Source organism: Hemitrygon akajei, chromosome 29 (assembly GCF_048418815.1).
Source record: "Hemitrygon akajei chromosome 29, sHemAka1.3, whole genome shotgun sequence".
Classification (NCBI taxonomy): Eukaryota; Metazoa; Chordata; class Chondrichthyes; order Myliobatiformes; family Dasyatidae; genus Hemitrygon; species Hemitrygon akajei.
In genome coordinates, this window is record NC_133152.1 from 51,541,946 (window position 1) to 51,554,657 (window position 12,712).

The window sequence follows — 12,712 nt, forward strand, 5'->3', positions numbered from 1 at the left end:
TTACACCCAAATAGGTAAATTGATTTCTTACAATTTTAAAAGGAAGGTTGGTATTAATTGATACCAAATTATTCAAAGGAAAAAGTTCACTCTTATATAAATTCAGTTTATATCCTGAAAACTGGCTGAAACAGGGCAGTAAAGAAAGCGCAGGAGATAACTTCGTCACGACATTAGAAATAAAAAGCAATAGGTCATCAGCATAGACAGTAACTTTGTGGGTAGTATCTCTCCTTAAAATACCAGTGATATTACCAGATTCTCGAAAAGCAATGGCTAAGGGTTCTAAGGCCAGATCAAAGAGCAAAGGGCTCAAAGGACAGTCTTGTCTGGTTCCACGCTGATGTTTAAATGGTTTGGAATTCTGAAAATTAGTAAGAAATAAAGTAAAGCAAAGAGAAAATAAATAAAATAATTTCATCCATTGAATGAAATAGGGCCCAACATTAAATTTTTGTAAGGTTCTAAATAAATAATTCCATTCAATCCGAGCAAAAGCCTTCTCAGCATCTAAGGATATCACGCATTCCGATATCTCCTTAGAAGGAGAATAGATAACATTTAATAGATTATGAATATTAAAATGGGAATATCAATTTTAATAAATCTGGTATGATCATCAGAAATGATAGATGGTAAAATATTTTCAATCCTACGAGCCAGAACTTTGGATAAGATTTTAGTATCAACAATAAGTAAGGATATTGGTCAATATGAAGAGCATTCAGTTGGGTTCTTATTCTTTTTACGGATAAGTGAAATAGAAGCTTTATAAAAAGATTGCGGCAACCTACCCAACTTAAAGGAATCTGAAAAGACTGAACATAAATGAGGTATAAGCAGTGAGGAAATAGCCTTATAAAATTCTGCAGAAAATCCACCAGGGCCCGGAGCCTTCCCAAATGCAATAAACGTACAGCCTCAGCAATTTCCTTGTAAGAAATAAGTTGATCTAACTGTTTTTGGTTATCAAGCAGAAAGTGTAGGAATGCTTAATTGGTCTAAAAAATTATTCATTACAGTATTATATTTAGGAGAGTCAGAACTATAAAGCTTAGAATAAAATTCTGTAAAGGTATCATTTATTTCTAAATGGTCAGTTGTCCTATCACCATTAGCTTTACAAATTTCTTTAATTTGCCGTTTAGCTATAAAGGTTTTTAATTGGTTAGCCAATAATTTACCTGTTTTGTCTCCATGAATATAAAATTGACTTTTATCTTTTAGGAGTTGAGTTTCAATTGGATGTTAAAAGAAGATCATATTTAGTTTTAATTTCAACACACCTTTTATATAAAACAGGATCTGGAGCCAAGGCATATTTTTGATCTAATTGTTTCAACCAATTAGCTAAATCAAACCTCTTTTTATTAGCTTTTCTCTTAACACTCGCAGTATAAGAAATAATTTATCATCTAATATAGGCCTTGAAGGCATCCCATATAATAAGACTAGAAGTCTCTTCCAGCGTCTTCTCTTCAAAAAAAATAATTTGTCTCTCCAGAAACTTTAAAAAATCCTTATCAGATAGCAAAGTTAGATTAAAATTGCCAAAATCTGTTTAGTTGAGGGAGACCAGGGAGATTTAAAGTCAAAAACACAGGAGCATGATCTGAGACAGTAATCTCTTTACATTCACAGGATTGTACTAATGGAATCATTTGGCTATCAATAAATAAAAAAACAATCCTACAACAATACAGGTACCCCCCATTTTTCGAACGTTTGCTTTACAACACCTCGCTGTTACGAAAACCCTACATTAGTTACCTGTTTTCGCTAACAGGTGTTTTCACTGTTACAAAAAAAGGCAGCGCACGCGCCGAGCAGCCAACCTCCTCCGCCGGAACTGCGTTCTAGCCGGCATTGCTTAAACACGTGCCTGTGAGCATCTGTGCTTTATGTCGATTTATTTTGTGCATCCGTTAGCAAGATGAGTTCTAAGGTATCGGTAAAACCTAAAAGAGTGCGTAAAGGTGTTACACTTAGCGTAAAACTAGACATAATAAAGCATTTCAATCGTGGTGAACGAAGTAAGGATAGAGTGAGTTTGGCAAAGGGTTTGTGGAAGTTGTCGAAGATGATGTCGAAGAGGTTTTGGCATCCCATGACCAAGAACTGACAGGGATCAGTATGGAGAGAAGGCAGATACAGGGTTCTGAGTTGGATGATCAGCCATGATCATACTGAATGGTGGTGCAGGCTCGAAGGGCCGAATAGCCTACTCCTGCACCTATTTTCTATGTTTCTATGAAGAGCTGATGAACAGGAAAGGATAACAATTGAAGCCGAACGCAGTAGCAAACAGCCCGAAAGTGAAGTCGTCCAGGAACTGAATGTGAAGCAATTGCGTGAGATTTTCGCTGCGATTGACAACACTGCAATGATGGCAGAAAAATATGCTTTTAATTTTGAAAGGGTACGTAGGTTTTGGGCATATTTTCAGGATGGTTTGAGTGCTTACAAAGAACTGTATGATAGAAAAATGCACGAGGCTAAGCAGTGAAGCATACTGTCGTTTTTCAAGCCTTCCACATCAGCCACTGCTGGCGATGAAACTCGACCTTCAACATCGGGGCAGGCAGACATAGAAGAAGGTGACCTGCCTGCCCTGATGGAAACAGATGATGATGGGATGACACCCCAGTGTCCCACCACCCCAACCTCCGACGACTCAGCCTAACACACCATCATCAGTGTGCTCACTGTCTACCCGATTCCAGTAAGTGAAACTACACTGGACATACATTATTTCTACTTTATATAGGCTGGGAATTTTTATGTGTTACTTGGTATGATCTGGCAGCGTCATAGCTGAAAGGTTACTGGAAAGAGTGTTTCTGCCGTGAGCGCTTGTGTGAGATTTTCGCTACGGTGGACAGTGCCGCAATAATTGCAGAAAAGTATTCCTGCTTTATATAGGCTGTGTATTTATCAGATCATTCCTGCTTTTACTATTTGTTACTATTATTTTAGGTTTTATGTGTCATTTGGCATGATTTGGTAGGTTATTTTTTGGGTCTGCGAACGCTCACAAACTTTTCCCATATAAAAAATGGTAATTGCTTCTTCACTTTACGACATTCCGGCTTACGAACCATTTCGTAGGAATGCTCTACCTTTGAATAGCAGGGGAACCTGTACCACATTTCACTAGGAAAGACTGAATGAACAAAGCTGACTTATTGAGTGTCGCTGGTTTAGAAGATGACCGATCTAAAACTGGATCTAATCAGCAATTAAAATCTCCTCCCTTTACCAATGAGTAAAGACTCAAATCTGGCAAATATGAAAAAAAATGCTCAAAGAATCCAGGATCATCTATTTTCGGGGTATATAGATTAGCAAATAGCATTACTTCATTATCTAATTTTCCTGACACTATAACAAAACGCCCATTAGTATCAGACGCTACTTTATGTTGGACAAAGGGAACTGTGCTATCTATAAAGATTGAAACTCCCCTAGACCTATGCTGAAAAGAGGAATAAAAATGAAGTTCTCTCCATCGGCTAAAGAGGCGTAAATTGTCACATTTATGTATGTGAGTTTCTTGTAAAAAAATAATTGGGACCTCAAGTTTTTTAATATAAGCAAAAATCTTACTCCGTTTCAAAGGGTGATTTAATGCTTTCACGTTAAGATTAAGTAAGTTAATAGTTTCATCCATTTTTAATACTATTTAAAAGAAAGGTACAGTAATAACCACTGGAATGTATATTAAAACCAAACAATGAACCTTGAGATAGGGTAACCAAGGAACAGTTTTGGCTGAGAGTCCAAAACAGCTTCCAAAAAAAAAAACATTTCCACCCCCCCCGGCAAAGTGAGAAGGTCGACCAATAGACAGCTGACAACTACAACTAATAACAACATCCCCCCCCCAAAAAAAACTACTGGTTTAGCTCCAAATTGATTTCAAGGTTAGCTGTATTCCAACCTAGACAACACAGAGACAAAACTTAATCCTTGTAACAAGAAAACATATAGATTAATTATTACAATTTCAAAATGATAAAGTGAAAGATACCCATACTAAGTCTTATTGATAGAAACAAACCTCAAGAATAAGAATAATATAATAATAAAAAACCTATCAAAATTCAAAACATGAACACACAAGGTATTAACTCGTTAAAACCTTATTCTCTAAGTAAAGCATTAAAAGGTTCAAAAAGGGAGTTAGCTACAAAGGTTTACCAAAAGTAAAAGAAGCAATGATTCATGTAGAAAGATACTGAACAGTTAATCTCCTGATTCTAAGAATTCCTGGTCTTCTTCAGTCGAATGGAACCATTTCTTAGAGCCATCCCTCAGTATAATTCTGAGCCGAGCAGGATACTGAAGAGAAGGCTTGAAACCTTTGTTAAAAAGTCACGACATAACCTTTTTGAACTTAGCATGCTCATTCATGACCTCGGGTGAAAAATCCTCGACGATTCTAATCTTCTGGCCATTATAATCAATCATTCCTCTTCGATGGGATTCACAAATTAGAAGTTCCTTTGTTTGAAATTCATGAAAACAGATTATTACTGATCTGGGTCTTGCTCCTGGAGCTGGTCTGGGCACAGGCGATCTATGAACTCGATCAATCATAGGTAAAGATGGTACAATTTTAGGAAATAATTGTGCCAAAACACTTGCAAAGAATTCCATAGGCTGATCACCTTCCATTAACTCTTCAAGGCCCAGAATTCGTAGCTTATTTCTTCTGCTTCTACTTTCTAAATCGATAATCTTCTGTCTTAATTTTTCATTAGATTTTGACTGTTTTTCACAAAGCTTTTGCCGGTCATCAATTTTCGCATCCAAAATCGTCAGAGTTGCCTCATTCTCTTCTATCCGTTTATCATGTTCAGTTAATGTTTTTTGAATAGAATCCAATTTTGCATCTATTTGTTTAATTTCAGCGGAAGATTCCTTTCTGTGTTTTCGAAGCAACTCCATAATAGATTCCAAAGATGCAGGAGGATCATTTTCTTTTTCAGTACCTTCAGCACCACTTGTACTCATAGTAAAACAGTATCACGTTTAAAAGTAAGGTTTCAAAACAGGTTGGAAACAGTAAAGTAAGTAAAATAGGAGCAATTACAAAAAACTGCTACTCCATCTGAGACTACCGCAACCACACTTTCAACCATCCTTTTGTCTTTTCTCTACTCATCAGCCAGCAAGGTACCAGATGAAGCATTTTCCCAATTCAACAGACTGTGTTCGCTTTTCGAATTGCTGTCTTCTGTACACTGGAGGGACAAAATACAGATTGGATAACTATTTTCAGTGTGCAAGAGCAACGCTTAACTTCCTGTCATCTGACACTTGAACTCTTCATCTCAACCTTGACCCACTGTAATTTGCTTACCACTGGACAGATTAATGGCAGATGCTATCGCCCTGGCCCTTCACTCATCTGGAGCATCAGGACAGTCAGACTATTGCTGTTTCACCACAACGCTGCCTTCAATGCTAAAATTCCAAGCAAATTCATCTCCAGACTCCAGACCCAGGAAGTCAACCCCTCCCTCTACAAATGGATCCTCAATTTCCTGACCAACAGAATGCACTCAGTCAGGATAGGCAGAAAGAATTTTGCCACAATTACTCTAAACACTGGTGCTCCACAAGGTTGTGTCCTTAGCCCATACTCTACTCCCTGTACACTCATAACTGTGTGGCCAAATCTGTCCCAACTCCATCTACAAGTTTGTAGATAATACCACTGTAGGGACCATATTCCAAATGATGGTGAGTCAGTACAGGAAGGAAATAGAGAGCTTAGTGAAATGGTGTTATGACACCAATCTTTACCTCAATGTCAATGAACACAAAAGAACAGGTCACTGATTTTGGAAAGAGGGTAGTATACATGCCATTGTCCACATCAATGGTCTTGAGATTAAGAGGGCTGAGAGCTTCAATTCCCAAGATGAATATCACCAATAGCCTCAACCTCCATGTGGTCATGATGCAATATTCCAGACCCAACAAGAATTCACCAGATTCAGGTAACTCCTTTTCTGTCTTCGAATCAGCTCTGATCATTTCAAAATCTTGACCAGCGCTTTTGTGTTTTTAAACTCTATGACCAATTATTCAGAAAGCTATTGAAGGTCAGTTTTATGTCAGTACATCCAAAATGGTGATGATAATAAATTGCACTTCCTTGGATCAACTTAAGCACATAAATAAAGATTACAATTGCAACAAAGTACAATTACTCAGCACTCTGACTCATCGACCACTTCCCTCAAGTTCTTGTGTGAGTTAGTACACAAAATAAATGAATTTCATGAAACATTTCAAACAAAATCACTATAGCATTTCAACTAAACCGCAATCTACAGAAAACAGAATTAACACACATGACTTGTAAATAATGGGGAGATATGTACTTCCTGCATTCTGTGGTCTGTTCCTGCAAACTATCAAAAAACAAGAATTAGCAGGGTTTACACAAGTACTGTGCAAGTGATTTTGTTTTATCCTGCCATATTTTGACACAAAATTAATGAGCATTTTAGAAACAAATGTCATTCTAGCTTCAATCTACAAGAATGGTGTGTGGGAGGTTGCTTTATCACAGTGATCTGATGAAGGATCTCAGCCCGAAATGTCGACTGTTTGCTCTTTATCGTAGACACTGCCTGGCCTGCCAAATTCCTCCACCATTTGAGGTATAATTTTAAGATGATGCTTGGAAAGTATAGGAGAGATTTTAGAGGTAAGATTTTTTTTATATAAAGTACAGAGAGTGGGGAGGACATGGATCAAAAATCAGGTTTAATATCTCTGTCGTGTGCTGTGAAATTTGTTAACCTTGCAGTAGCAGTACTGTGATAATAAAGTGAAAAACAAAATTGTGAATTACAGATACATATATATATGCTAAATTAACTAAGTAGTGCAAAAATAGAAAATTAAACAAAGTAGTGAGGTAAAGTTCATGGGTTCAATGTCCATTCAGAAATCTGATGGCAGAGGGGAAGAATCCTCGGTCAAAACAACTTTCAGAGGACCTTAGAAGAAGAATTGTAGAGATGCATGAAGCTGGAAAAGGCCACAAAAGCATTTCTAAAGACCTGATAGTTCATCAGTCCCAGTCCACAGTAAGAGAAATTGTCTCCAAATGGAGAAAGTTCAGTACCGTTGCTACTCTCCCTCGGAGTGGGCAACCTGCAAAGATCACGAGCACAATGTGCAATGGTGAAGAAAGTTAATCAGAACTCAAGAGTAACAGCAAAAGATCTGCAGAAATCTCTACAACTTGCTAAACTCTGTTCATGTGACCACTACAAGAAAAACACTGAACAAGAACGGTGTCCATGGAAGAACACCATGGAGGAAACCACTGCTCTCCAAAAAAAACATTGCTGCACATCTCAAGTTTGCAAAGACCACCTGGATGTTCCATAATGCTTCTGGGACAATCATCTGTGGACAGCTGAGACAAAAGTTGAACTATTTGGCAGAAGTGCACACTCTATGCTTGTTGGAAAAAGGATACTGCATATCAATACCAAAACCTCTCAACAACTGTGAAGCATGGTGGAAGGAGCATCGTGCCTCAGGGACTGGACAGCTTGTGATCGTTGAGGGAAGAATGAATTCAAAAGTGTATCAAGACATTTTACAGGAGAATGTCAGGGTAGTGGCCTGTCACCTAAAGCTCAATAGAAGTTGGATATTGCAACAAAACAATGGATTCAAAACACAAGAGTAAATCAACAATAGAATGGTTTAAAGAGAAGAAAATTCATGTTTTGAAATGCCAAGTCAGAGTCCAGATCTTAACCCAATTGAGATGCTGTGGCATGACCTGAAGAGGGGTTTCACTAAGGTATCCCGGAAATATTGATGAACTGAAATCGCTTTGTATGGAGGAATGGTCTAAAATTCCTCCAAGCTGATGTGCAGGCTGATCAACAGTAACTGGAAATGTTTGGTTGAAGTTATTGCTGTACAAGGAGGTCACACTAGTTATTGAAAGCAAAGGTTCACATACTTTTTCCAACAAATACATGTAATATTGGATCATTTTTCTCAATAAATAAATGAACAAGTCTAATGATTTTGTGTTATTTACTTAAGTGGGTTCACGTTATCTAGTATAGGACTTAAGTGAAGATCTGATCACATTTTAGATCATATTTATTCAGACACAGAAAGAATTTTTAAGGGTTCACAAACATTCTATCACCGCTGAACATACTGTGCAAAGGTGTAAGGTGCATATATATAGCTAGAGTGCCTAAAATATTTGCCTAATACTGTGGCAATTTTATATATTGCACAGGCAAGGAGAGGGGAATCATGGTTGGGAAAAGGGGAAGGGAGAGGAAAAGTAGCAGGAAATACCATAAAGATATTCTTTAATAATCAATAAACCAATTGTTTGGAAACAAATGACCTTGCGTGATTTCTCAGGGCTGGGTACATCTGCACCCGTACCATCCTCCACCCCAGCAGTCCTTCTCTGCCACGTGTTCCACACCCCTCCTGCAGCACAACACCATCACCATTCCCAACATATTTGCTCCTGCCAGATTAACAAACACATCCTCTACTGCACGTCGACAGATTCAGTGCTGTGCTAAAGTCTTAGGCACCCTAGATGTATACATGTACCTAAGACAATGGCAGAGCACTGTAGATACTAGATGGATACCTACCGACAGAGGGTGAATGAGATGTTGTGAACTAGGATCCAGTCACTGAAGCTTTGAAGGGACTGAGCTGAGTGAAGGTGGAAACAATATCCAGCAGTCAATAGGAAGAAGTACAGTCAATATACAATGAAACAACCCTATTTCCAGAGATTAAAACATTCAGTCCAGGTTTCAGGTCCACTGATCAGTCTGTGGGTGACTTCTGCTTAAGGCCAGCCCATCAGAAGCACTGCCAATAAATCCCTACCCTTTACATTCAATGGATAATGGTCTGTAATCCCACCACTTTCCACATGTTGTAACCATCAGATACATCTTCATCTCCTCTTTCAGAATTCCAAAGGGGCTGTTTTCTCTGTGACTCCCTGATTCACTCTTCAATCTCCACCAAATGTCCCTCTTCTCCTGGTTCTTTCCCCTGCAATCACATGCTGTGACGGCTGAAATGAGGCTGGGACTGAACCTGGTTGATATTAAAAAGTCTTTATTCATTAAATTGGATTAATTAAGGAATCATATGCAATAAGGATAGTAAGAGTTTATAGAGAAATTGTGAAAGGCAGTATAATTAGGAAAAGTGAACTTGTTCATTTTGGAAGGTGGAGCAAAATAAAAGGGAAGTGTTACTTCTTCAGAATTGTTATTTTAATTTTGTTTATGATTGACTGCTTGAAGCTGAAAACAAATATAATTTCAGATTACTTGTATCATGTAGGAATTTGGCTAAACAAGAAACTAGCATTTATTGAATATAATGTGTTTTATCGCAGTGGTGCTGACATTTTGCAATAGTTCGACTCGGCTAAAAACATTTTATTGACTATTTGCATTGGTACTCAGTGTCTGAGCTTTCTTGCTGAAGTGTCCAACAATAATCAGCCAGCATTGATGGATTCCAGTTGCCCTGATACTGTTTATCCCCCATGACTGCAATGTCCCGGTGAAACCCTTCCCCCAAGCTCATTACTGACCGGAACAAGATTTGCAAGGAAGAAGTCTAAATGCAAATGCAAAAATGAATTGAGTGACATGTTACACTCATGGTTTTGTGTGCTTGAAGCATGTTGTCAGCCAGTTGCACAGTCTGGTGCTCTGTAGTGGCCACGGAAATTTTCAACATGCTTGAAAGCATTCCTGGCGATTTTATCCAGTCCCACTAGACGTTCTTCAAATTGCCTGTCATTGGTGACCTGTTTAATTTGTGGACCAACAGTAATGCCTTCCTTACTATTGGCATCAGTTATTCTGACGACTTATGAATTGAAATGATAAATATAGTCGATTTTTAAGAAAATGGTGCATGATAGGGAAACTCTGCGGTTCAAGATCGGTAACCCAAAATCCAAAAGATGCATGATAAAGTATTGAGGAAGCAATATCTTCGTTGTCCAGTGTAATTAGTATTTAATTTTCCTTCCTGTTGATGGAGTCCTACATTAATCTTCCATTACATAACATCTATTCTACACAATGGTTCAATGCTCAATGTTACATATTATCTATATTTATATCATAAAATAAATTTGTGCTACATTTTCAGCCTTTGTTATTTTGTAAAAATAGAGCTCCTATGTCATGTAATGAACAATGTATTAAAAGGTTTACTTATTGGCAATTATTAATGATTAATAAAGTAGTAAAAAAGACAAAACCAATCACTGATCCAAACCACACAACGTAGTGATAGAAAGCACTACAAGTGTCCAATGACTTTTGTCTCCCTCGTTGTCCTTCTCTCTATATCCAGCTCTTCAAATAAGTCACAACCCACCTTAATATTCCCACTAGCACAACAAAATTGCCCCTTTTTATATCCTTCACGATCCCTTACTCTAATGCATGGGGAAGTGCCAGATCATATTTACACCTGCAGAATCTTCTCCCCCTTCCCAGACAAACATATTTTCCACCATTATCTACTGGGATAATGTGTTACAGACTAGTGCTCACACTAAACTCTCCAAACACTGCTGTGGACTGGTTCCTTGTACTTTCTCCAAACATTCCCACATTCTAAACTAACACCATTTTGTCTTACAAACACCCATTTTGTATCGCACATTTGAGAATCGACCAAGGAGGAATCAAATTTAACTTTTTCTTTCCAAGTGCTAATCTCAGATTCAGGAGGGGAGGACTCCCTTCAAAGGAGCAATGAGAATGTACAGCACTATAAAAAAAATTCTTTAGCACATGTACATAGAGTGCCTAAGACTTTTGCTTGACACTGTAATAATTTTATGTATTGCACTGTACTGCTGCAAAAATATTCTTGACATATGATAAACCTGATTCTGATGTGGGTCTCTGCTGTGGACTGAGATTGAGAAGGGAGTGGGGAGAGGGGAACCATGGTTGGGAGAAGGGGAAGGGAAGAGGCATGGAGCAGGAAACACCAGAGAGACATTCTGTGGTAGACTCAAAGCATATTGAGTTTTTGTAATCATACATACAAGTATAAACAGCTGGTGAATCAATACACTTTCAATAATTACAATGTCATGAATAAACACTTCTCCGGCTTCTAGCCAGGTACGGGGTTCAATTATAACCAATGTTTCGATGACAAACTCTGCGATCTTCATCAGGAATGATGCCTGTGTCTAGACCTTGTTACTTACCAGCAGCAATAGATTATACACTGAGTCAGGTTTTAATGTTAAAACCACTACCTTTAGTAGTATATACACAGTATATAGAAATTTAACCGAGATAAACAAAAGTTAACAGTGTTAGGCGTGTATATGTACAACCATCAAGCTTAGGAATAGTTATTAAAGTCTTAAAATGGTAAAGTAGAAAAGTTCAGTGATCCACATAATAAACGATGGGAGAGAGATCATTGTAATCCACGCTGTGATGTAGAGAAAAGGTAAGTACGAAGTATTCCACCGGTTCCACATCCGCAATTATCCTGAGTCTCAGATTATCTCTGATGTGCATAAACTGTGATTTTAGCTTCCTTGTGGGTTTGTGGATGGTATTAATCCAGTTTTTCTTCAGGACCCTGGCAGTCTTTTTTTTTTTACAACTTTTGAACTAATTCCATGAAACTCTAATGAACTGGGGCAACTGCTTAATTGGACCAAAATGTACCACGTAACAGAACACCTGTGAATGTCACCTTTGCTGAGACAAAATTCTTGTGGTCATCTGCATCATAACACACAATGGAATCTGGGATTTTCCAATCCCTAATAAACTCCTGGATTTAGTAAGCTTAGAAAATTTTCATTCAATAGGTACATGATATCTGCAGCCCCTTCCTCTAAAACCAATGAATCCTCCAAATAGTCTCCATGTCGTCATGTGAATTTCTCTGATATATTGTCCTTTGTGCTTCGAATTTTAAAGATTAGCTTTAGTTGTCACATGTACATTGAAACATCAAAACCATCTCCTTCCTTTTTACACGTCCATCGAAATTCTTCCCGACACTCACTTAAAATAAATGTTCTTGGTTCACGTGAGTGCTTAGACATTTGTGACTGGTGAAGCTGATTATTTACGATTCCAAGTTTGGTGCACAATGGATTGTGTCTATTATGTGAAGTCAGGATTTTTCACAGAGAATTAAACATTTGAACCGTCTTGGAGGTTGGATTGGAATTATAGTCCATTTCAGGTTATTTCTGGTAATCTGCAAATAAATGTCATATGTCAGATACTGCAAATATTCTGAAAAAGTAATGTCAAACTGTGGATTCATATCTGAAGCTTTAAATAAACATAATGTCCAAAATAAAACAAAATGCAGATGCTGAATATCTGGAAACAAAAGCACAAATTGTGAGAAACACTTGGCAGATAGCAGCATCCATGGATACAGGGTCAACACGTTGGTAACACACGAGATTCTGCAGATGCTGGAAATCCAGAGAAACACACACAAAATACTAGAGGATTTCACCAGGTCAGGGAGCACCTATGTAAATGAACAAACTGTCAACATTTTGAGTGGAGATTGTATCCTGGGTTTATTTATTTTCATATATGCTATTGGACCTGCTGAGTTCCTCCAGCATTTTGAGTGTATTAACATG

General features: G+C 37.8%; 1 protein-coding gene across 6 annotated transcripts in view; it reads right to left on the reverse strand.

Annotated features, from left to right (window-relative positions):
• Window positions 1-12,712, reverse strand: part of LOC140718523 (tumor necrosis factor receptor superfamily member 14-like) — a 530,540-nt gene that overhangs the window by 144,593 nt on the left and 373,235 nt on the right. For 4 of the 6 annotated variants that reach the window (XM_073032479.1, XM_073032483.1, XM_073032480.1 and 1 more), the window contains exon 7: window positions 9,137-12,309. The exons of the other annotated variants lie outside the window; for them this stretch is intronic. Coding sequence is in view for 1 of the 4 variants with exons in the window: in XM_073032483.1 (XP_072888584.1) it covers window positions 12,296-12,309 (14 nt within the window). In the remaining 3 variants the exon portion in view is untranslated. Of the gene's footprint in view, window positions 1-9,136; window positions 12,310-12,712 lie in introns of those variants that run through there. 6 annotated transcript variants of the gene reach the window in all.